The 25,119-nt window shown below is 42.8% G+C and overlaps 1 protein-coding gene across 1 annotated transcript in view; it reads left to right on the top strand.

Moving 5' to 3' along the window:
* The first annotated feature begins 2,685 nt into the window (after positions 1-2,685).
* PDZRN4 (PDZ domain containing ring finger 4) overlaps positions 2,686-25,119 on the top strand; it is a 252,999-nt gene continuing 230,565 nt past the window's right edge. Inside the window, exons 1-3 of the mRNA XM_075080996.1 lie at positions 2,686-3,544; positions 6,042-6,128; positions 10,086-10,190. Of these exons, the coding sequence (XP_074937097.1) occupies positions 2,858-3,544; positions 6,042-6,128; positions 10,086-10,190 (879 nt within the window). The 5' untranslated portion in view covers positions 2,686-2,857. The remainder of the gene's footprint in view (positions 3,545-6,041; positions 6,129-10,085; positions 10,191-25,119) is intronic.

Raw genomic sequence — 25,119 nt, 5'->3', positions numbered from 1 at the left:
CTGGTGTGAGCGGTGGAGCCATACAGCACTATTGCAGCTGTGGGCAACGCTCTTGAGGGCACTGCTGTTCCTGTGCTCCTCAGCTTCCCCTCCCCGTCTCAGGAAATCTGCATTTCCTTGTCTGACCATCGCAGAAGCCGTGGCTGGAATGGCTGTATGAAATCTGGAGCTGTAGGTGCTGAGACTTCGGATAAGCAAACAAGGTGATAATTTTGTTGTCTCTTTAAGCACAATTTAGGAAAGGAGGACTGTGTTTTTCATTTCCTGATTATGTAGGAACTAATAGGACTAATTGTAGGAATAATCCCATGTAAGCACATTGGATATGTTTGTATGTGTTTATCCATGCGTTTACCCACTACTGCGGAGGTCTGCTATGCAGACAGCTGCTACCTTTAGATGAGTTTTGCACATTTGTCTGTATTACCGGTCCCTGCACCAGAAAATTACTTTTGATATAAACCCTGTGTCTGTGCTGTCATCCATGCTGACAGCTTGGCAAAGAAAGACAGTTTCGTACTCCAGCATGAACAGAGAAAGGGCACAACTGGCTGGAACCATTTTTGCTAGTACACTGATATTTCTCCAAGACCCAAGGTGGGCCAGAAAGGACAGGCTTTTTTTAAAAGTATGCCTACAGTGGGTTTTCTAAACCTTCATTTAGTTAATCACATGATTAAAAAGAAATCTAAAGGCTCTGAGGCTGAAACCTGACCACATCATCTCTTCAGCTGCATTCATGCTAAAATGTGCCAGGGACCCTGGAAGGGCTCACAGCCTCATTCCTAAACTCTCACGCCCGAAGCAGGATCATCACCCCAAACTATCTCCTGGGATTGGCCCCTGCAACCCGTGCGCCGTGCCCAAGCGTGGTTTGGGAGGCTGCTCGTAAGCCTTGGCCAAAACCATCCCAAGTGTCACACCAGCGGATTAACAGAGGCAATACCAGTTTAACAGATGATGTGCCCATGTTTGGGCCTATTTTTTGCCCAGTTTAATTTATGATGTTACTGCCTGTACTCAGACCTCAGATTCTGGGCCACATATAAGGAGGTAAAGAAAATACATCGGGGCATTGGGACAGAAGAGAGTATAAACAAATAATGACTGGAAATTAATAGTTAAATGCAAAGATAGATGAGGAGAATACTATTTTTTGATAATTTTCTATAACATTCAGAATGACACTGATTCTGACCCTATCAGCAAAGCAATTAAAATCGGTGGAAATACTAGATGATCAAAAACCAGCGTGAATAGCATAATTAGTTACTCAGGGTATCTGATTTCCTTTTTTTTGTTTGAGAGAATATGATTTTGATCTGCAATGAAATATTGTATAATGTATTACAGTGCATTTTCTGCAAGCTGGGAGACTATTTGATGGTGCAGTTTATTTGTTTATTTATTTTACGGCCATGGCAATCCAACTGAAACTCTGGGTTTCTGTGTGGCAAGTCAGAAATGGTAGGTTGCTGGTGCTTCTCAGTAATATTTGGGTCCATAGATGTCCTATGAGGCGCTGATGACTGTTATTGCTTAGAACTGCTGAGAAACTTTTGTTAAGCAAATTATAGGTAGACGTAACTGAGATGAGATCCGAGGTCCCAGGTACTGGCTCTAGGGACAGATATGTGCAGGGTTTCCCTTCTTGTTTTGGGGAAAAGGGATGTCACTGTTGCATTGTCCCAATGTTGTCTTCTCAGTCATGAAAAAGAACCACTCATTAGGGGGGTCTCAAGAGCCCTGATGGCTATCCCAGAGGGATGCTCTTGGGATTCAGAGTTTGAGGCAGGAACTGCAGAACTGGTGAGGACACACCCCGGCTCTGCCTCAGGAGTCCTCAGTCCGGAAAACACCCTGTGATCTGGGCCTGGACAAGCCAAACCTGCCAGCCTTTCCAACAGGGACGGTGTCTGACCCACACGTGAAGGAGCCCACTGAAGAAACCCCTCGGGGTGCTCCACCCCACTCTCCTCCGGGAGGTTTTCCACAGGGCTGGGTGGGGGGCAGCAATCTGGCCCTGTGTTTTCAATAGTGAAGTTATGTGGGGAATGTGTTGGGGGTTTCACGTTTCAGTGGATGTTGTGGGTTGTGCAGCAATGAAGGGGTAGAGCCCAGGCTGGCTATTGATCCTAACTCCGCGTTTCCAGATTTTGCTGTGTTCTAACTTTTCTTGAAAGTGTTGCTTATACATATGTTGTTGTTTAAGAGGGCTCAACGAGCCATTCTGTTATTCCGACTGTATTTTTTTCTTTTTTTGGTGTGGCGACAAAAAGAGCATTAGCACTGGGGGCTTCAGCTTTCTGTGCCCTGCTGGATATCCCAAAAGAGGACCGAGCTTTTTGGAGAGAAACGAAATAGGCACACTCACACGCGCGCGTTATTTACCGGCACGTTATGTGCAGCAGCAAAGAGCCCGAGAGACTCGCTGCTTTGCAGCCCGTCGGCTGCCCACCGCCCCGACCACAGCTCAAGCCCGAGTGACCCGCCGGGGCGCGGCCCTGCCCGGCCCGGCTGCGGGGAGAGTGCCAGCACACGGCGGGGGGCGGGCGGGGATCCCCGCGTCTCGCCCCGCCGCGTCCCGAGGATGCCCCGGGAGGGCGGAGGAGGTGCCGGGGCTGGGCGTGGGGCGGTGGCGCCGGGCAGAGGGAGTTAATGCGGGAGGGTGTGTGTGGCGGGGTGGGGAGGGGGGAGCCGCTGGGAGCTCCGGCTGGGCGCTGCCGCCCGCCTCTCCCGGCGCGGCCCCGCTCCTCCGCCCGCCCCTCGCCGCCGCCCGCCGGGAGCGGCTCCAGCGCCGCCGGGGCCGGGCCGGGGCCGCGGCGCCCCGAAAGTTTTGCCGGTGCCCGGCCGCGCCATGGGCTTCGACCCGTCGCGCTTCGCGGCGCCGGTGGCGGCGGAGCTGCAGTGCAAGCTGTGCGGGCGGGTGCTGGAGGAGCCGCTGTCCACGCCGTGCGGGCACGTCTTCTGCGCCGGCTGCCTGCTGCCCTGGGCGGCGCGGCGGCGGCGCTGCCCGCTCCGCTGCCGGCCGCTGGCGGCCGCCGAGCTGCGCCCCGTCCTGCCCCTCCGCAGCCTCGTCCAGAAGCTGGAGGTCAAGTGCGACTACAGCCCGCGGGGCTGCGGCCGCACCGTGCTGCTGCGGGAGCTGCCCGCCCACCTCGCGGCGTGCCGCTACGGGCCGCCGGCCGGCCCCGCCGAGCCGGAGCCGCGGGGTGGGCGCCCACCCTCCCCCGACCGCCCGGCGGGCGGCTCCGCGGGGCAGCCGCGGCGGCCCGCACCGGGGGCGGCCCCGCGGCCGCGGGCGGGCGGCGGGCACCGCTGCCTGCGGGCGCTGCGGGGCGGCGGCGGGGGCCCGGAGCCGGCTCCCGAGCTGAAGAGGGAGGCCCTGCGCTGGAGCAGGAGGGAGAAGTCGCTGCTGGCGCAGCTCTCGGCGCTGCAGAGCGAGGTGCAGCTGACGGCGCGGCGGTACCAGGCGAAGTTCGGCCAGTACATGAGCCACATCAGCAGCATCGCCCGGGACCTGGCGGGCGGCCAGCCCGGCAAGGTGAGTGCTTGGGCGCAGGGGCCAGCGCGACCCCCACCGCCTCCCACCCCCCGCCCCGGCCGTGCTCTCTCCGGACCCGCTTTCGCCCTGCCCAACTCTGTGAGCGACCGCCGGTTGAGGTGGCGGTGCGAGGGGTGTCCCCTGGGCGGGTGTGGGGTGTGTGAAGGCAGTGGTCACCCTCGGGACCCGGCGCATCCCCCGGGCGGTGCGAGCCGCTCCTGCCCGTCCCTCGCCGCCCCCGGGGGGACGGAGCCGCCGGCCCCGACTCGCTTCTCGTCCCGGCCCCCTTCGGCGGCGAAGGGGCGGGCGGGGGTGAGACCGGCGGTGCCTGGCGGCGGCGGCCGAGCGCGGCTTGTCCCTTGCGTGGCCGGAGGGGGTGGGGAGCGGGCGGGAGGGGAGAGCGTTTCGTTCCTCGGCTGGCAGCCGGCAAACGCGTCCCGGTTCCCCCGGGCAAGGGGTCCGCATCAGGCCGCCCCGCCTCGCCGCGCCCCGGCTGCTGTGGCTGCCCGGCGTCCTCCGGCTGGGACCGGCGGAAGCTCAGGGGCGTGGAACTCGCTTTTAACTTTTATTTGAGCAGCCGAGAAGTTGTCTTAAAAATCTGGAGCGTAAAATCATGGTAAACTTTGGAGACGATGGTGAGAGGACGGCAAAGTCTCTCGTTTGGTAGAACGGGGCAACAGTTGACACTGTTGAGAGCGGTGCAGTGCTTCCCTCTCCTCTCAGGTCCGATGCCATTGCTCGGAGAGCGACTTGCTTCCTTTCGGCTGCATAAACCATCTGAGAGTACTGGTGAGCGGGCTTCACTCGCTGTGAAGGGGGTTGGGGTTTTTTAAGCTCCGGGCTGGAAAATCGCTGTGCAGCCTCTGGCACTGCTGCTTGCAGCCGCGGTGAGGAGTGTTGCAATGCAAAGAGTTTTTCTTTTTACCCAAATCTACACGGACCCTTGGGAAGCAAAATCCCAGGTGGAAAAGGTCTGAGCAGCCAAACTTGCTCTCGAGGCAATGTAGTGTGCTGAGCATCTGACTGCCGCACGGGAGACGGGAAAGGGGACGTTGTTCTCAGGACACCTGTGTGCCTAGAAACATGGCTCTTTGTGGCATTGAGAAACTTCGTGTTTGGAGACTTGAATATTTAATCTTTTTCGCTCTTTGTTTTTTTTTTTCCCCCTGGTTTCCATGAGGTAAACCTAAAGGTTGCTGGCTCTGGGAGGTGTGCCCATACATCTGCTTCATCTCTTGGCAAATGGGATAAGGTCATAGGAAGGGGGGCAGCAGTGGCTCTTAAGAAGCGTGCGAGGAAAGCAGTGGCTGTAGAAGGGAGGAGAGAGATTTGGATTTCCAGTAAGGAGTTGGCAAGGAGGTGTGGGGATAGGCGTGGAGGCATCACTCGCCTGGGCAGCAGCGGAGGAGCGGCTGCCTTTTCTGAGCACTGCCAGTAGGTGTTGCTGTATGTACTGCCGCTCTGAAATCTCTTTTACAGATGAGGCCAGGGTAATGAATAAAACAGGCATTTGGAAGAAAAAACTATCAGTAAAGTAAAACTGTACTTCATTAAAATCAAATGTATCGGCAAGAAAACATTTCACTGTCACAGTTAATAAAATATGGGCTTCAGCATTAACTGTTAATGTTTTGAATGTTTGGAAAAGTTTACTGTATTTAGGTGTCAAATATATATTAATCAGCTAGAGACTGGCAAGCACAAACAGGTAGCAGCGCTGCATAAATACAAGGGTTTTTGTGGGCAATATGGTTCCTGAAATGTAACTGTTATCACGTGTGAACAAGGTTAAATAAGCTAACTTGCTGTGCTAAAGCCTCCAAATACTATTGTGCTCATATGTTTTTTTGGTGGTTTTTTTTTTAGAAAATTATTTACCTGTTCTACTGAAGGAAAAGGTTTCTTTCTCTTTTCCAGTTTTGACTCCGTCACTGGTTTTGAGTGTTTGCTTTCTATATTTAACTTTGTGTAGAAAACCTGACTTTTTTAGACATGGTTTTGGATTTGTTCTTTTTCGGAGAGAAGTGAAAGGTTGGGATGAAGAGTTGGGTTTCATTTTCTGTGGTATCTTCCCTGAGAGTTGCTATAAAATGCGTACTTCTAGGACTTTGAGGTCTGAAAATTACAATGCTGTGTATTTTAGCCTATATGTTTAATGTCTGAAACTCTGACACACATAGGAGTTTTATTTTTGTAGAGACTTCCAGACTTTTGGAGCTCTGACTTTTTTTCAGTGGTGCTGAGCATTCCTCCCACCGAAAGTCTGCAGTTTTTTCTGTTCAGCACTGAAGATAATCAGGTGCTACCTGTTACTTTTCAGTGGCGTGTGACTTTTCCTGTTGCCAGTGCAAAGTCCTTTTGTTATCTTTTCAGACTAATTTTCCTTTAAGCCTTATCTTACATATTCTCCAGCTAAAAATCTTTTGTACAGCAGTGCTTTTACTTAAGATCTTTTTTAAACTGTATTTTAAATTGTATTTCACCTCTTGCTTCTTAGGGAGGAGAACCCAAACCGTTAACGATCATGCTACACCGAGAAAATGATACTTTGGGATTCAATATTATAGGAGGACGACCCAATCAGGTAAGGAGAAAAGTAACTGTAGGTTATTTTGACCATACATTCTGTTACTATATACACTGTTAATAATAAAAGAGTTATACTCGATGACAGCAGATAAGGAATCAGCTCCTTAGATAGAACTGTATATTATCAGGTATGATCGGAGTCATTGTTTTGAAGACATAATCTCGTGAGAATTGGATTCTTCTCATTTTCAGGCAAGGTGTTCCCTTTGTTTTTACTTCAAGACTTTAGGGCTGTCCTGCACTCGGTTCCCATGTGAGTAATATGTATTTATGCAGACTGTTTGATGGAAATCTCTGAGACTAGTTATAAGGGTCATTGTTGCAGTATTAAGCCATTGAAATTTTTGGAAGGAGCTTGCCTTTTATTTTTTTCATTTGAAGGAAAGATTAAAATTTGCTTCTGTAGCTCAGATAGTTTAAGCACATGTCCTGCTCTCACATGCCTGCTTTCAATTTTAATTTCTTTGTGAACTGAAACAGAGTTTTCATCGATCTTGTACCTCAAATCAATCTAGTCTCATCAGTCTGGGTTTAGAAAGTGCATTGGGAACCATAGAACATGCCTAAGGATCACTAACCCCTCCTATAATATGCATAAGAATATGCCTTTTTTTTTTTTAACTTCATCCTTCCAAAAGCATTGAACAGGACTGTCATTACATGTGAAGGGTAAAGAAACCTGTTAAACTGGAAAATTAGTAGTTGATTAAAAAGGCTTGGTAATAATTATGCACTGATCAGGTTCTTGTTAAGTGGGAGAATTGTAACCTCCTCCTATTATTGAGAAGGGGAATGGGACCCTGTATATTAGTTTGGCAATCTTCTGCTCTAATGCTATATTTAGCGGTGCCAAAGAGTCTGTTCCCATTAGCCTAAGAAGTTCACTGTCTGCGCTGCAGAATTGCTGTTCCCTGTGGGTAAATATAAAGAGCAGCAGTTACCAAATGTTTTTGCTGTAAATCCAAAGCAAGAGTTTCTTAGGTTTTCTAGTGGAAGGATGAGACAACAGGTGGCTATTAGATAAATACGCACGCTTTGATTATACCCATATTTTGACTACACGAGTAACAAAGTCCAGACAATCTTTAGCTGGGATTGTAGTGTGACTTCTGTTATTTACAGCTGCAGGAAAACTGCAGGGAAAAGGGAGCATAATGTTCAGCTTTCTTGGGATGGCAGCTGAGAGTCTCTGAAGTACTTACATGCTGACAGTGCATACTGGAAGAGTTTTTTATATCACAAACTGTTAGGCTTTTTGAATGAATATTCTGGAAGTTTAAGGAGTAAATGATAAATACATGAAGGTTCACAGCACTGTTAGTGGAGAGAACTGCTGACCTGAGAGACGGAAATGGTCATGGGCTACGCTGATAGTGGGAGATGGAGAAGTTGATGGACCTGTGAGGCAGAGCTAGGTCTCGGGGGGCTTTGAATCTTTCTGAGTCTTTGAAGTTTAATTTGGAAATTCTGTTTTGCTTTGTTCTCATTCTGATAAATGTGAATACCATAGACGGTTGATTGGCAGTTCCCAGATATCGGCATAAGGTCTCACTCAATGTGTCTGGAGCCAAAGGAAATAACAGGAAAAAAGGATTGAGGTGACTCAAATAATGAAAATAAAAAACTCTGCTCAAAAAATTAAATGCTGGAAGATTAATTGTTTGGTAACAAGACAAAAAGAGTACATGAAGGCAATCTGTACGTTCAGGTTGTTCAGGGAAAAAGCGCCCTTGGGTGAAGAGTTGGCTCTTGCAGCCGAAGACCAGAACAGTGGTTGTCATTGTATTAGTCACCTAATGTGGGAATGTGTTCCTTCACCACACGTTATTTGTGTTTTATAAGCACAGTGCAGGGTTTTCCCATTGGAAAGCAGGTGACTCTTGGTGACTTGGGGAACATACACGCATACCTTCCGTTGGCTGTGTTTCAGGCCATCATAGGCTTCCCCACTGTTCACCTTCTATCTGGAGGGAGGAGGAGAGGAAAGGAATGACTTCCCACAAGCTTGTCTTTTATTTTGTCAGGAAAGGACTCATTTCACATAAGCGTGTGTTTCTGGGAGGTGATTCATTATTCTAATGGAGCGAGGCTGCTTTGATCCCCACTTCTGTCCTGGGCCCCGGCTCTGGCTGGCTGGGAGGACTGTCCCGCAGGGCAGGCTGTGGAGGCTGTCCCCCCAGGAGGACACCATGCCAAAGCCAGGCTGGAGGGAAGTGTGTGCTGCGGGCACAGCTTGGGGCTCCTGCAGTCACCCACAGATTCTGCTTAAGGTTGGGTAAACCGATGGTCTCCATAGCTCCCCTCCATGCCTTGCCGCGCACCCTGTGGGCTATGTGACAAGGTGCCGGAGCTTGGTATGCTGCGGGCTGGGTTTTCGTGTCAGGGCTGGTGGATATGAGCACGTGCTGCCAATGGGGACCACAAGACAGGCTGAAATATCCTTTTTCTTACTGGATCATACATCACTCTTGAAATAGCCAGTGAAATCTGTTATGGAAAAAAATACAATTTTATATGGGTGAAGGTGCTGTAATCTAGCCTTTTGTTTTCTTAAGAAAAAACTAAACCCTGTCCTTTATGCTTTTTGGTTAATGACTAGTAGGCTTCTTTTTCAGAGTTTTATTTCTCACTGCTTACGTGGGAACTCAGTGGAGGTCTGTTTGTTCATCATATTAAAAGTTCCAGCAGTATTTTTAAAAGTTTCCCTTCTGCTTCTTCCCTGATGCCTGTGAGTCTCTGTGACAAAGGACAAAAACTAGGAGTTTATGAAATTGTAGTCTGACTAACATCGTGTTGAACAATTATTTGTTAACCTGAAATGTGCATGGATTGAGTCTTCATGGCCCAGTTGCCACACACTGTGCAGCATGTTTTACAGTGGCTCCATTTCTTGTTATCATTTTCTTAATAGAAAAGCTGATTAAAAATTTCCCCATGAGTGTATAGGGGAATAGCGTATAGGCCTAGAAACGTGTACACGTATGAATCAGGCTGTTCGTCTGGGATTCAGCAGTCACAGAAGAAAAATAAGCATCATGTAAACTGGTATCCAAAGCCTAAATCACCTGGAAAAACATTCCTTCATTTATTGCTATCTAGGTAATTATTTGTATGAACACTTAAAACACTTTAAGTAGGCAGTGTCTGCTTGGCATTATTTCATTATTAATAATGATTTTAAACTATTTTAAACTATCACACGATGAAATTAAGTAATTTTAGCATGTGCAACAACATCAGGTATGTCATTCCAGCTATAGTAGATAACTTACAGCTTTAAATTTGACCTTCACGTGAGTTGTACTTAGCAGTGTGTAGAGATCAGCTGGAAGCGGGTTCTCTTTTTGTCCACAGTTGATCTGTATGGATTTTACAGTTGAGCAAGTTCTCAATCTCCCATGTGAATAGGATTTATGAGGTTAACCAATTCCAACCAAATCCTATCACTGTTACATGCCAGCTAACTAATGTCACTTTGTTCCTTGGAGCTTCATTTTCAAACGCAGAAAAAAAAAGTTTACAAGCAGCAGTACTGCAGGAGCCCTTTCCTTCCCAAGGGAAACACTTGCGCATCCATTTTTATGAGTATCTTTCTCTGTGGATTTATGTACTAGTCACTGTCTGCTGTGAAGTTTGAGGTCTGCTTTAAATATTTTAGCTGGGATCTGATTACCATTGCACGCTGTGTCTCATTTAGACTAAAATAACCAGAAGTAAATGGATAATCTTAAAAAAAATGCTGAAATGGTTCATTAATTCTGTCCTTTTGATTAACGACTAGTTTGCGTTAAGCAAGTTTAAAAATAAAATCCCAAGGAGCTTAATTCTTAGCTAGAAAATCTAGCTGCATATTTCAGGTGGATTTGCATTTTTCATTGCTGCTGATTTTGGTACCATCTCATTTCTTGTACTAATGTGGCTCTTTCTGCAACTTCCCTGTTGCCTGGTACAGAACAATCAGGAGGAATCCGCTGAGGGAATTTATGTGTCAAAGGTTTTGGAAAATGGACCTGCAGACAAAACAGAAGGCTTGCAAATTCATGACAAGATTATTGAGGTAAGGAAAAAAAAAAACTACCAGTGGATTCGTCTGTTATATTATCAGATTAATCGAGAATCTGATGTTTTTTACACTAATTACATTGTAATTTTCCTTTTTTGCTGTGTCTGAACATGATTTTTGTACACTGAACTGCTCAAACATTTCTCAGATATGAAAACACATGATGGATTTTTCCAACAACTGATAAATGTATTAGTCTCAGGATTAAGCTGATTTAAGCAAGACAAAGGTGTAGATGCTGAAATAACAAGCAAGAGAGGCATTTTGTATTTCTTTTCATTAACTTGAGAAAGAAGGTAAACGACTCTGTAGAAATTCACAGGTTTAGTGAAACGGATTTGGCCCTCTGTAGAGGGTATTACTGTTGGGACTCTGGGACACTGCAGAGAAGCTGTGCTGGTAAGCAGTGCTGTGAAACTTCTTAAGCAATTAGAGAAAGTACTTTCTGCTATATTCTGCTAGAAGTAGATTGTCTGTTATCACCAGGACCAATATAGCTCTTTCCCAGTCACATAATATGCTGGCATGGGAAATTTGAAGTTTATTCCTGGCTTGTATGCTGTTTTTCTCTCACAAAATAACTATAATTGTAAAAAATATCAACAATTCAATCTGAAGAATAGGTTGCTGCCTAGCCTACATGTGTAACTGTAATTAGCCCTCTAAGAGGTCTCGAAGGAACAGTTTCAGTCACTGAAATAGACTCCTTACGGTGCTGTCAAAATGGCATTTCACATCATAGCTCTCATACAACCCTCTGAATGACAGCATGTACCAGTAGCTTCTGGGGTTGTTTAAGATACATCACTCCAGCCTTGGGTTTAGGGGAAGCTTAGAAGCATGGTGTGAACTTGCCAGTTGGACAGGGTTTTGAACAAAGACCAACGAAACAAGTGGATTTGAGACAAATGCAGAGTGCTGCTGCTGGCTTCTTACGTTATATCGCTGTTAAGGACTAGAAATGTAAGCCAAGAGTGTTTGAATGCTGGCATTGCTCTTAATGTTGGGAGCCTAGAGCAGTGTGTGAAACCAAATTAATGTATTTTCTTGGAAAAATAAAGCTCGCGCACTTAGCTGGCAGATACATGCACCTCTAGCAGAAACTAAGTTGGCTGAGGAGAACTGAGCTTGTAATACAACTCTTACCTCTCCAAGATATACAAAAAGCTTTCACATCCAATTTTATTGTAACAGCAACGCTATGCTGAAAAAAATCTCTTTTCTTTTGACGTTACTATTTCACTTACCACTTTGTGTTTTCTACAGAGTGACCAGCTGTATAGTTTTATGCATTTGTTCAACACTTCCTGCTTTATTTTATTGTTCTTTTGTAGTGCCTCAATTTTTTAAGACAAAATGGAGTGGTTTTGGAGGAAGGAAGAATAAAGTCACAAGCTAGCATTTATTAAATGTGAGGTCATTTCTCAAAATGCCACCATAACTGATGCTTGATTTTCACTTGTTGAAAAATTCTGGCTGCATAAAATCATACTGGTATTTAAATTACTACTGAGAACATACAGATTTCAGTTCTATGTGAAACTATAGATCCGGTCTAGCATAAGTATTCACGCAGCTCTGAATGGAGCACCATTTTCACCATATTAATATACAACAGCTTTGTAGATAACTTTTTGTATTCAGACAAGCAGTTGAAAATGTTCAGGGTTAGGCCAAATATTCTACTAAATGTTTCAGTGTTCCAAGATTTGTTAGACTAAAATAAAGAGAGGAGGAGAAATGGTAAGATCAAGACTTTCTCAGTGAAATGCAAATAAGTAATTATTCCTCCATGCTAGATCTAGGAAGCAGCTGGAGTTGAAAAGTTGAATTTTTGCTTGCCCACGCATAGCTATCAATGTCTTCTTGCTCGAGGATGCCCTGCCAGCACTGCTGCGGTTTGTTGTGAAGGATCAACATGAAAGCTTCTGCTGTGAGGAAATAAGTCGGATGGTGTAACTGTTTCAAATATGTTGGCAGATACACAGAATACAAGTTTTGGTGAAAAGTTGATAGGAAGTGGGGACATTATTAACGCTTGCTCTTCACTGACTTGGTGATCTGATCTAATGGGTGATATTTTATGAGACCATTTTTCAATGAGCAAGAGCAGAAGGAACCGATGTTGTTCGAAGATCCTTTAATAGCTTCAGTCAGTTGTTTGGCAGTGTGATGCCCGGGGTGTTTCTAGCAATGCGTACCTAATGGGATAATGGACAGAACTATCCCATTAAAGTAGGAGAAAGTCTGTTCTCAAAGTGTGTTGCTTAGTAAAGTAATTTGTTTCAGTGCTTTATCAGATGTTTAACAAATGTTAACTGCATGTGGCTGATGACAGTGAGTTGTGCGTATTTCGATGACCATCAAGTGGGTAACCTAGGGCAGCAAATGGATTTCACAGTCCTATGGCATTGACAGCTGTAACTGTGAGCCAAGGCTGGCAGACACAAGTATTGCTGCCTTTTACTTTATTTATCATTACCTACGGCAGCAACTTTGCCAAATAATTGTTATGGTATTTGAAAGTGTGCCAAAGGGAGAAATCAGATTTCTTTATTAAGGTATTTATTCCAAGTATAAAGATGCCACACAAATGACTTGAGTTCTTGGAGGTTTTTGAGATCAGTGTGCCCAGAGTATGGGCAATAGGACCTCTTTGACTCTTTAATCTGAAAAATCTTGGTGTTTATGTGGGCTTTACTCACAAGTGAGCATATTTTGTGCTTGAGGACCTGAAAACTGGAATAGGTGCCTGTGGGCTGGGAGGGTGGTGGTGGGTGAGGGTGACAGGGAGAGGTGAAGGGTGACAGCCCCAGGTACCCTGTATCAAGGGGCTGGAGCTCTTCACAAGGTATTGTCACGGGACCCTCACTGGTCATTTTCACTGTTCTGCTGAGGAACAGAAGATTTCAGGCACAGCTTTACCCTCTTTACTCAAGGTTAACTCCTCTGTGAGAAGAGACTTGCTTATGAAATGTAAAGCTCGCCTGGGACAGTGGTGTGCATGAGCAGCACTTTGGCAACGTGTACTTTCAGGAATCTTATTACAAGCCAAAAATTATCATTATTTGATCATCAAGCAGAAACTCTTCCTCAAGGATTACTCCTATGTAGCAGGTTCTTCCAGATGTCATGGTCTTCTGCAGCTTTGAAAAATTTTTATCCATAAATCTAGCTCCCTAAATTAACACAGTGCAGCATGTATTCCAGGACTAAGCACTCATCACATGCAGCTCATAAAACTAGATGCAGCATTGATTTCTGTGACTCCCAACATGAAAGCCTTGGATACCAGCAGTGATATAAAGCCACCACACCTCTAACTTTTGGACCTCTGTCTGTCTTTCCACCCTGTCTCTGAAGCCCAAGAGGAGGAGGGAAGCAGCAAGCCAGGCACAGGACTGTCTATTAGTCTGTGCTAGTTAAAATAATTCTCATTGCTGCTGGGAGAAAATACAAAGTATGTTTAGAATGGATCACAGTTGCACAGCTATGCATCATTTCATTTCCCCCTCACTTCATGCAAATCTTTCCTACTAAGTTCACTGCTCGTCTTTGCTAACGGCAATAGCCTTCCTCAAGGCAGTATAAAACGGATATGAACTTTGGCAATGTTGCTAATACACAGAAGTATTTTACCTGCTGCTTTTTTTTATACATATTTATAGTTCTGAGCAGTAACCCTGGGACTGGGTCTTTCTGTATGGAGGAAAATTTTACTCTCTCAGTTTGCAGTCAGTTTAACTTCACGTGAGAGTGGCACCACCTCAGCCAGAACTCCAGGTATGCTAGTTGATGCCTAGTCAACAAGCTATTCAGATCTAGTTCTTATACTTGTTTTGGGTTGTTTTTTCTTCATATAATACTACATTTTACAAAAACTGTTATGGCATCTCCTCTGGTTTTAAGCCCAACTTTAGAAAAAAATGGTGACTGATTTTCTCAAGTCCTCTTTCATTCTGTAAGTCACAATGTCTTGCTAAATACCACTGTATTACTAAAGTGGGATATGCTGATTTTATCTTTTCACTTCAGTGTTGTACATAAAATACATGACCAGGACAGAACTTGCAATCCAGATGGAATTCCTGCATTTATTTTATTTTTAAAAGCAGTATTTCATCAATTTGAGGAAAAAGAGCTACTGTTAATTCACATTGCCTAGGAGACAAAGCGCTATAGTATTGGCTGAACCTTCTTTAGTAGGTTTGCCAAATAACAAAACAGCAGTGGAAAACCCTGTGTGCAACCAAAATATTCATATGAGGAACTGTAAGCACATCATCATCTGGAAGGCTCAAGTGTTCTTCTGTTCCTTGCACTGCAAGACAAAGGCTTCTGTTCTTCTACTCTCAAGTGAAAAGAGAATATTGGCCCTTTTGCATTTTAGTCAGTTGACTCTCATTAATTTGATGGCTGAGAAGCAGGCATGATGGAGAAGAGGGGAAAGAAAAACATTTTTAGTCTGGGATCTTTAAGTCTTTTTGAAAAATGAGATGAATGCATATATATCATGACTATGTATTTTGTTTATGCAGCCTGAGCTCCGTAAGTGTATAATAAATAAGACTTCATCCCTTATTCCATGTTTCCGTTTGTTCTTTTCACTTTTTTGGAGAGTGCACACACAATGGCTTTCAAGCGCATGTCAGCGAAGCCAGTTTCAATAAAGATGAAGTCTTGAGGCTTATCCTGGCAGAAGTAACTTACATCTGCAAAGCGCCTACACAGAAACTTTTTTAACTATTGCCAGACTGCTGACTGTGCTGTGTGTCAGCCTTGTGATGTTTTATCTTCTTCATGTTTCTGTCATTACACTCACTATGTTGCTCAAGCAAAATCTTTGATACTAGTCATGTTTATTTGGCTAAGAATCTCCCCTGTGAGATTATGTCTGTAGAAGTAGTGAGCTTAAAAACTGTCTTGCTGGGATCAGAGCTAGCAGATTTGGGATGGCTTTGAACCAAAGCTGCACATGATGTGGCCAGTAAGATCTGGGTGGTAGCTGAGGAAATTTTTATATAGCTGATATTAGTGGTGTAGATTTCAGTGTATCTACATATGTCCAAAGTAGCCTAAGGTATGTTATGTTGTCTTAAATCCTTAAAAAATGCATAATGGTACATTGCAGGTAACCAGACCTGGCACCTGCATACATTAGATAACTCCTAATAAGTCTGAAAGATCCCTGGCATAATAAATTGGTTATACCATAGGGTTAGAGATGCATGTAACCTCTTTTCACCTCTCCCTCACCTGTTGAGATACAGGTTTTTGGACAGCTGAATTCTTTTATCTGTCTGAAGAAACTTTAAAAAAGTCAGGCGTGACCAGGTCTGTACATAACTTTATTTGAATAGGAGCTACTGCCCCCACTGACTTTTTTACTTAACAGAAGGTCTTAGAGTGCTTCTCTGAGAAGTGGGAGATGTGGATTGCAGGATCTGCTCTGCCCTGCCTGCAAATAAGTGAATTTACCTATCCAGATAACTGCCCTCGTTACTAGGGCAGAGGCTACCCCTGCCTGAGACCAGCCTCCACCCATCCTCTTCAAATGGAGCTAGGTGCCAGCAGGCATTTGAGTGTCAGAATTATTATCCAGTGATAATCTGCTGTGAAATAGATGCTGGTTCCACGGAGCTGTATCTGGAGCACTGGTCGTGCCTGTTTCTAGGTAAGCACTTGTGCCAGTACATGAGAGTTTCCCTCTTTCTTGCACAGTTTTGCATCTTGTATGACACTTTATTGAATGATAGTTGCATTTTTGACTTCATAGTGTCTTGACTTTGAGAGGGGAGGTAGCAAATGCTGTTAATCAGGATATCCTCTGGCTAGGATGCTTTCCTAGATCTGAAAGATGGGGTTCTCTGACTGAATAAATACCCGTAGCTGGGTTTTTCCTCTTCCTGGTCTTTTGTTCTAGCTGCTCTGTTATATAAAATGTGGTTACTGCTGCTCATGCCCACTCTCAGAAGGTTGTGCAGGCTGGATCTCATGTAGGTGGAAGAACTTAGCATTCAATGTACTGTCTGTGCAGGAAGTTGACATCTTGCTGTGGGCATCCTGGAATGCCTGAATTTTGTACTTTATTGCCTGAATTCCCAAATATTAGTAAACTAAATTTGACTGGACTTGCTATATGTTTTTAGAGGTGCCTGCATTCCTCTCTATTTACTGAACTAATATGCAAATGTCATGTTTAGATGAACAGGTTATGTTCCTTCTAGAAAGAACTTAAAATTCCAGCAATTCACTGTCTATGTTTTTAAAAAGAGAATGTGAGATTTTTCTTTATATGTGACCTAAAATTTCTGTATTTTTGTCGTGAAATATGTTAGAGAATGGACTACTGAAATAATACACTTCCATATATAATGTTTTATTGCAAATTTTAATAAGACACTTTTTATCCTAAAGAAAAGGGAGAAATGAAACAAAGTGATATTTAAGAATTGGAGAACTTGATGTCAATAGGGCAAGAGTGAATAATGACTTAAGGTCTTCTGATCAGAAATTTAGGATTTGATCCATTAGATGATTGAATGGAGTCTCACGTTCGTAAACAGGCAAAATATTATTTTGATACTTGTGTAAAGAAGCATCATGAAAAAATATACAATGCCTTGGCCTTTCACAGAAGTTTCTCATATTTTAAGATAGGTGAATTTTTAAGTTTTTAAAATTATTTTACTTTTTTCAGTCTGAGGTATAGAGAGGTTTCCATCTGCTGAGAACTTGCTGTGGACCCAGCTCTGGAGAGGTGCAAGCCTGTAGGAGGGTTTCTCAGCTCTGTTCATTTGGGCTTGTTCTCACAGACAAGCCAGGCATGTGTGCGGGTATAATGCTACCTCATTGTTGTGGAAGTATGTGTGCTCACAGTGCTTCTATCTTAAAAAAAAAAAAAAAAAGTGGAAATGCCAAACATGTGGTTGGAATATGACCACCAGATGAACTCTCCAACTAATTTATTTGCAGAATTGGTATATTTGAGAGAGAAAGCAGTATCGTCCTTCTCAGGAAGTCTCTTCAGCTTGCAAATCATAGCTCTTCTGAGATGCAGCTGGCTGGTGTACTGCACCTTTGTACATGCTTGCATGCTTCTCTGCAAGCGGCTCCCAATCAGTAAAGAAAAGGAGATACTAGGGTGGCTGGAACAGGGTACAAGGCAGATGTGGTGGAAGGAGCCATGTGGGAGTATTTCTGAAATGTGACCCAGTGTGAAAGGAGTCAAGAGAGCAAGCAAAGTGGAAGTGGTGAAAATCATCTTTTACAATGGGTTTTTATGCTGCTGCTACTATGTTGGGCCTTTGTCTAGGTCACTTAGGTTAGGCATGGTAGAAGAGGCATCGGGATCTTGCATATACATGAGTGTGCATAACTCCAATGAGATATTATTGTTTTGATCTGAGTATGGTGGATCTCCATAGCAGCTGGATCACTGTAGGAGCAGAAGGGGAAGAATGAAGGAGAGTATATAAGGAAGAAGAAAAACAGGGGAAACTGAGCTCTACAGTTAAAGAGTACAAAGCACCAACCTTATGTTTCCACAGGAGTGTTTTCCAGTGCTCGCCCATAAATAGGCCGTGTGGGAGAAATGGGGGGGAATGTAGGAATAGAGGGAACTGAATTGTGGAATAGGATCATCTGTACACACTGCCATGAATTCTCATAGGGAAATACGGTGTAACAGTACTGGAGCAGAACTATGATAACTGTACTCTGTGTGCAGAGTGGGGTGGTAGCCAAACTGGCAAGTTAGCGGTGCTGGAAGAGCTGACTAACATAAGACCCTACAAAATCCCATAAACGGTGTTGCTACCATACACTGCAGATCCCTAGGCACCGTGTGAAGGCCTGATCACACCCATCTCCTTCATAAAGTGTCTAATCTCACCCCTGAGGGATAACGTGTTTGAAACCTGGCAAGTTGAAACTCAGCATCTTCCTAGATGCCCTGTTTGAGCTTGTCTTTGCTTCATGTCATCTTTCTCTCCCTTTCCATGTTTGTTGTTGTTTTTTTTTTTTAACTTCAAGGTGAACCTTGCAAAACAATGAAAGGTTAGCACACTTCTGTGTCACCCAGGAGCAGGAGAGATGCAGTTTTATATGCAGCTGAGGTAGTAGGTTTGGAGGAAATTTTTGTTTGTATGAGGTTTCAGAGGTGTTCATAAGCACTTTCAGGAATGCATTTAAACAACTTGACTAACATCTGTCAAATGCTGCTGCTTTCATCCCCTTCCCAGGAAGAGAAGGGCATGTGCAGGGGAGTGTTTTGTTTAGGAATTTTTCAAATAATTGCATACACACATATTTACATGTTGGTGTCTGTTTATGTTAGGGAAGACAAGGTCATAGAAATGTATCTTTATATTTGTTGCTGAAGGTGGCAATGTTTTGTGATGAAGACCTTTGCTCTTTGGTCTTTGCACTGACATGATCTTGGGTCAGTCCTGAAGAAAGTGCTTTCTCTTTGATTGACAAGCTGAATCTCCACGGCAGTTGGGCTGTAGGTATGATTATATATCGTTGCCTTGCCCTTGGATCAAGTCTGTCTTATAGATGTGGTGGACTTGATGGTGGGTATGGAGCTGAAGTACCCTAACCTGGTGAACTCTGGAAGGTTTGAGAGGAGGAAAGGTATTTTCTGATAACTTTCCTTAACCTTGTCAACTATGTAGTGAATAGAAAAAGTCAGAAGCTTCAGAGAGCACTTCAGGATGGATCAGGAGGAGCTAACCCTTTGAGGCTCATGTGATGAAGACTAGTGGGAATAATTGGTGGGTAAGGCCAGCCATGGAAAGCTCTGATAAAGTCTGAGACCACGCTGAGTTTGTTGCTTAGAACTGAAGGATGTGCGAGGAAGCCAGGCCTCCCACAGCATATTCTGCTGGCACCTCAGAAGCTCTTGGCATTTTTAAAAAGTGAAAAGAGCCTCATTCAGCCTTTCATGAAGGTTGTTCTTTATTGTGGTTGAGACAACTTCACAGTTAGAGGAGATGACAGCTTACATATGTTGTGTGAATGCAGTGTTTTATCCTCTTAAGTCACTGAGTTGATTGAGTATGTATCCTTGGACTGCAACAAAGAGCTTTGATCTCTTCTGCCCTTTTTCTTAATCAGCTAATTATATTTGTAAGGAGTAGCTAATCAGCGTTCTCTGTAATTGGAGGCTGAGTAAAAAAACGCCATTTGTGTCTGCCAGTGCAGAAATGCTCAAAATGAAGTCATTATTCATGGCTTCACTTAAAAAATTAATAACCTAATTTTTAAGGAGCTGTGAAATGCAGCAGTATGTTGAACAGGAGAAGACTGCTCCTTAGAACATGTGACTAAGAGTAGTCAGAAGCATGCACAGCACTGTGCTTTTCAAATGAAAATTGAAGTGATAATGTAGAAAAGGTTGTTGTTTGGAAACTTCTCTCCAAAATGCAAAATTCTGCAGCATGTAAAACCATACTGTAATGGAAAAAATAATTTTCAAATTGGCAAGAGCAGATGTGGTCTCTTCAAACCACCATCAAAGACTATGCTAAGTAGAATCAAATATACTAAGCTAAGTACATTTGTTACTAATACACAGACATTTTAGTAAATGTATGTCTCGTTTGGAATTGCAAATCTAATGTAATTTTACAACTTTGTATATAGACCCAACTTGATTGAATTGTTGCTGCAGGAAAGGAATTCAGAATGACTCAACACTGTTTCTTCATTCAAATAATTTTGGAAGGCATTTTCTGTATGAAATGTTGTTGACAAAATAAGTCATGGGTGCTATGTTTATTTACATAGTAAGTTTATGTAAGTTATTTTCAGGATATGATTTACATAATATTTTCTTTGAGGAATTAGTCTGTCTTTTCAAGTAGTAAGACTAGGAAGTGGAGGGGGGGAAGGGAAATGTATGGAAAAGTTTAATTCATAACTGTTGACATCGTCCTGTTTTCTGCTTATTTTTGAAGTATAAAACACACTTCTTTAAAATTGGATGAATTATGAATCTGTGTGTCTAGAAGTGGTCATCTAATGTAGGAGAAGGTCCAAAATAGGTTGATATGAGGTTTGAGGTTTGTTTAGTCGGTTGTTAGGCGGTTTTTTCCTTCATCTGTCTTTTCCTGACCATTTGGAGCATCCAATATTTGAGGGACCCAGTGGCTCAGAGCTTGCCCATCTGTTTCTAAGTACAGTCTTTCAATCTTGCATTTGTTTCTTTAAGTATGCTGATCAAGTGGGTTAATATCTGAAGTCCTTCCAGCAGCTCGCAGGAAGAAGGCATACTATTTTAAACGGAAGGGATTTGCTGTCTTGCATGAATTAAAACATCTGGATCCCTACACTTCTCTGTTACAGTTTGATTGAGTTGGGCTAGTCTTTGGCACATGGCAAGTACGGAGCCATATGGTCTTCGTGCTGTCAGCAAGCCTTTTCAGCACGTACCTTTGCCTACCCCCCAGCCTTCTCTGAATGGTAGCTGCTACTGTGGCCTGAAAGATAAATGTTCCAGGAGCTTTCAGGCTATTTTGCCCTTCTTGAATGGATTAATTGCATTTTTGAGTGGTACAATATCCAGCAGTCTGGAGCAGAAAGCTGAATCCTTCACTTCCCCTGCAGTGCTCAGAGCCCTGATCCAAATTGGACACCTTGTGCTAGTGCCAGATGTGTAGCAGCACTTTCTCACTCACCCTTTGTGTCCCTTGCATCTTGTTTTCTTAATGTCTCCATGAAATCTCCAAGTGCTCAGCACAACTGTTTTTAGCGTGCTCTAGATGTGCGGTTAAATGTAAAACTGACTGTTTTGAGAAGTTTTTTAAGAGAAATTTACTTTCTAGTGACCAAAAGATTGATGTTAAAGTCATATTGCACTTGCTAGCATATCTTTTAAATTTTTTTCTTTTTGAGTGGTGAGCAGAAACCTTTCCTTATGAGGATAAGTATGGTATTTTTTAAAAATATAGGGATTTTTCCTTGTTTTCAGATATTGAAAATACTTCAAAATTTATTTAAACAAGTGTCCAATATTTTTAATGAATTCTCTATTTTTCATTTTTATTAAAAAAAAAAAAGAGTAGGAAGAGCATGATGGACTAGGAAGAACCCTTCTACTTTTTGATATAAAAAGAACCTGTAAGAAAAAACCCGGTTCATATAACTTTTTGTAAAGAACTCTTATTAATGCTAGAATTTCTCATTAAATAAATGTGGACCACTGTTTTCAGCCTTCTTTCCTGAGTCACTTAAGTACTGTACCCTTCTACTAAGAATGTGGGATGTTGGTGTTTTGGTTTTTTTTTCCCCTCCTCCCTACTATGAGGTAATGGAAATCTAAAGAATCGGCATTCATCACTTAATCCAGAGGTTTTATCTTTTAATTAACACAAACCAGAGACAATATTATAAAGATTAAAGAACACATTGACATTTCAGAGCAGAATTCAGAGAACAACCTGTTCAGAAAGTGCTGTTAATGTCTTAACTTAGCAGAGCAATTTAAGAACAAAGTTGTAATCCGATTGCTTAAGCTTGTGTCTTATGTTAGTCAGAGTCTCACCGTCCATCACTGCTGTTCTCCTGATGCGGTCAACAAGTACTTAGGGGACTTCCAGGACAAAATTAAGACTAGTCTGTGTACTTTAGCAACTTCTTTCTATGTGTATTGCTTTGCATTTGTTTTTCTCTTTCGTATTGGGCTTGCTGTGATTTTTAAGTTCTGTAGTTCAAGGAGCTACCTCTGTGTATACATTGAAGCATGTAACATATAGGAAACAGCTTATACTAACCATTAAAGTTACTAATTTGAAAGCTAGCGTGTCACTTGTTAGCATGGCTAGTTTAACTGCTCTGATTTCAATTCTCAGATCTGCTTGACCATAGTTATTGGTTTTATTTTGAAAATTTGGGAAGAACTGGTTGGGCTCAGTTCAGATGACCTTGATTCCAACTACAGCCCTGGGGCCCCTATTTCCTACTAACTGGCTTTGCAGTGGGGAAAAAAAAAAAACCCCAAACTGACAATGTTAGAGAGTATTTTCAATGAGATAAATGTTGATGAAATGTAAACCATATAGTTATAAATTCCTGTACGTTGTAATTTAAATCTTTTATCAGAAGAAAAAAGTTACTTCAATCCCTTGTGTTTTAGACACTTTTATTTTTTGACAGGTAAATGTTACATGTCAGCTTGCTATCCTAGTCTCTCAATCAACGGGGACAAAGGCATAGGTAGAGGGCAATTTGAGATATTTTAGCTATTACGTACAAGATGCCTCTCCATCTGAAGTTTCTTGTCCATTTTCATTTAAATACTTTAAAAACAAAAAATATCCCCTCCCCCTCCTTCTTTCTTAACCAGAATGTCTGCTTACTGTACAAGTACCAGCATCATGCCCCTCTGTCATCTCAAAGTACCTGTTGTCTGGCTATGCTATCCTGAATTATTATAGTTCTGTTCTGGCAGAAGCAGCCTAAATTCCATACTCGGTTGGTAAGTTTTGGCTTTGATTCAGCCATGCAGAGATGAAATGAGACCCTAGAGGCTAACAGAGTGTATAGAGCGAAATGTGTGCTAGCTTCTCACAAAATAGCGGAGTCTAATTATAAATTACATGTGCTGTCACTGATTTTTTTTTCTATTTCTGATTTTTAAGTGAGCTGAGTTTTCCCGAAGTTCATATATTGTACATTTTATCAATTAGTGGCTGGCCAAACCGTGATGAATCCATGTTATTAAGTAGGAGGACAATAACAAGTGATGTTAACCAGCCTGGGCCAAACCATCTGCCTGATGTTTACATTTTGAGTGCTGATTGTGTGTTCAGCAGTGTACAAAGCCCTGAAAAAAAAAATGCCAATCTAAAAATAGCATCAGAGGATCTAGAGCACGTGGGGCATTTAAAATGATATTCATCTTGCTTAATGCTAAACGTCTTAATGTTTGCTCATTCTGCATTAAAGTTGAGTTAGGCACCTGTTTTTAGCAAACTTGATTAGTTCAGCCTGAAATATTTAACTTAGTGACATTTGAGTTAGGATGAGGTTCATTTGACCCTTCAAAGACGACAGTGGTAACGATACATCTTAAGCTCTTTGGAAGTTTCATATGAGCCGACTTCTTTTTATTGCTTTCTAGTGCTTTTGAGATTAGATTGTTGGGATAAAAGGCCTCTTTGTACAGAGTTCTTCACTGTAAAGCCAGAACAAAGCTTACTGAATCTTGTGTCATCCAAGAATGAATAAAATTTAAGAGGAAAGAATGTAATTTGTTTCATTCACCTTCTTGCATTGCTTCTCATATAGGTCTGATATTCCATTCTCCTGGAATTATGTACTTCACTAATTTAAATAGGAGCTTGAATTGTTTTCCATGTTCATAATATGTAAAATGCCAGCTTGAATATGAAAAGAGAAATTCAGGTACAAAAGTGGTCTTTGAATCCACCTACTGTGCTGTGGTACTCCTATTTGAGATGGCCTGCTTCAGCTCCATAGTCTTCATGACTCTCTCAATGTTATATTTTTCATTAAACAAACTAAACAAAATGTGCAAACTACAAGGTCAAGCCTTGCTCCATATTCCAGATATTTTGATTGCTAAATTTCGGACATTGTTACTCAAAATCTGGCATGAATTAGCATGGGAAAAGATGCAACTTGAAATGTTCCAGTAAGCTCTGCTTATTTGAAGGCTAGATTTGAAATCATTTAACCTATGGTTTCATGTCATATCCAGTCTCATTAATCTCTCGATCTCTGGGATTGGAATAAAATAAACCCAAGTGTGCAGAGGTAATCTGTATCCCCTAAGAGGATGGTCAGTATACCACTGGTTTAGCTGACTCTGCTGTAGTGGAAGGAATGATGTGAACAGCTGTGTCAGCTGAGAGCACTTCCTTCATCTCAGCTTTGACTGTTCTTGCGCCATTTTAGAAGCCAGTGACCTCTGATTTTGGCAGTTTCTGGAGGAATCTGAGTAGCTGTTCTTGAAACCTTGGTGATGGGTTTTAGTGAGTGAAGATGCAGATGTGTGTTTGAAATGGTACAGAGCGCCAGCCATCCAAGCAGCAGAGCAATGCTTCATTTTTCAGCAGTCTTCAGAGGGATGGAGTTTGTTCAGAGAAACAGACCATACAAAGATTGAGAGAATGGTGACGTTCTTTTGGCAAGAGAACACTATGAGTTGTCTCATTGTTCAAAGTAAGAAATTTTTATCTGCACTGTTGTTGCTTTTGTGTTCAGTATTTTGTATGGAGACGTAAGGTGCACAAGGGAAGGAAGGCAGTGTCTTTTATCAGACTGAGGCAGCTGTAAAAGATGAGCAGGCTTTTGAGCAAAATATGCTTTCATTAAACCTGGCATAGAATGATTTATTATATATATCTTTAATTAATAGAAAGGGTTTTTGTTTGTTTTCAAACCAGGACTGAGAAATTAAGAGATGTGAGGGTTGTTTCCTGCAAAATGTTCTTTTCCTGTTCTTAGTCATTTTTATTGACATGTCTACATGAGTTTATCCTGGTGCTTCATAGTTGGGTGTTTCCACCCAATCTCTACAGGCATATTTGTGTACTGGGTGAGCATATCAGGTTTTAGGATGCACACATGTGAGATGGATTGATTCTGAGGATGCCTCTGTGGGGAGGTGTTAAAACCTGCAGCTGGAAGGATATGTTGGCTGTAGAAATACTGTGAGAGGTTGGTTTTTTTTTTGTTCTTTGGGTTGGTTTTTTTTTTTACATTTGTTTTTCAGTCTCCATTTGGTCTTTATTGGTCTATGGCATGCTTGTGTCTGCTTCTGAATTTGGTGAAATTTGGGAGATGGGCTGTTGTTTAAATGCTAACAGGGGGACTTTTTCAAAGTTTTGTATGGAAGGAGTTGGCTAGCTCCTGGAAAGCTGCTGTAGTTTTTTGTGCACCAGATGAGTGTAGA

This window comes from Phalacrocorax aristotelis, chromosome 1 (genome assembly GCF_949628215.1).
Source record: "Phalacrocorax aristotelis chromosome 1, bGulAri2.1, whole genome shotgun sequence".
Lineage (NCBI taxonomy): Eukaryota > Metazoa > Chordata > Aves > Suliformes > Phalacrocoracidae > Phalacrocorax > Phalacrocorax aristotelis.
The sequence above is the reverse complement of the archived record's forward strand: the minus strand, read 5'-3'. Positions and strand labels throughout refer to the sequence as shown.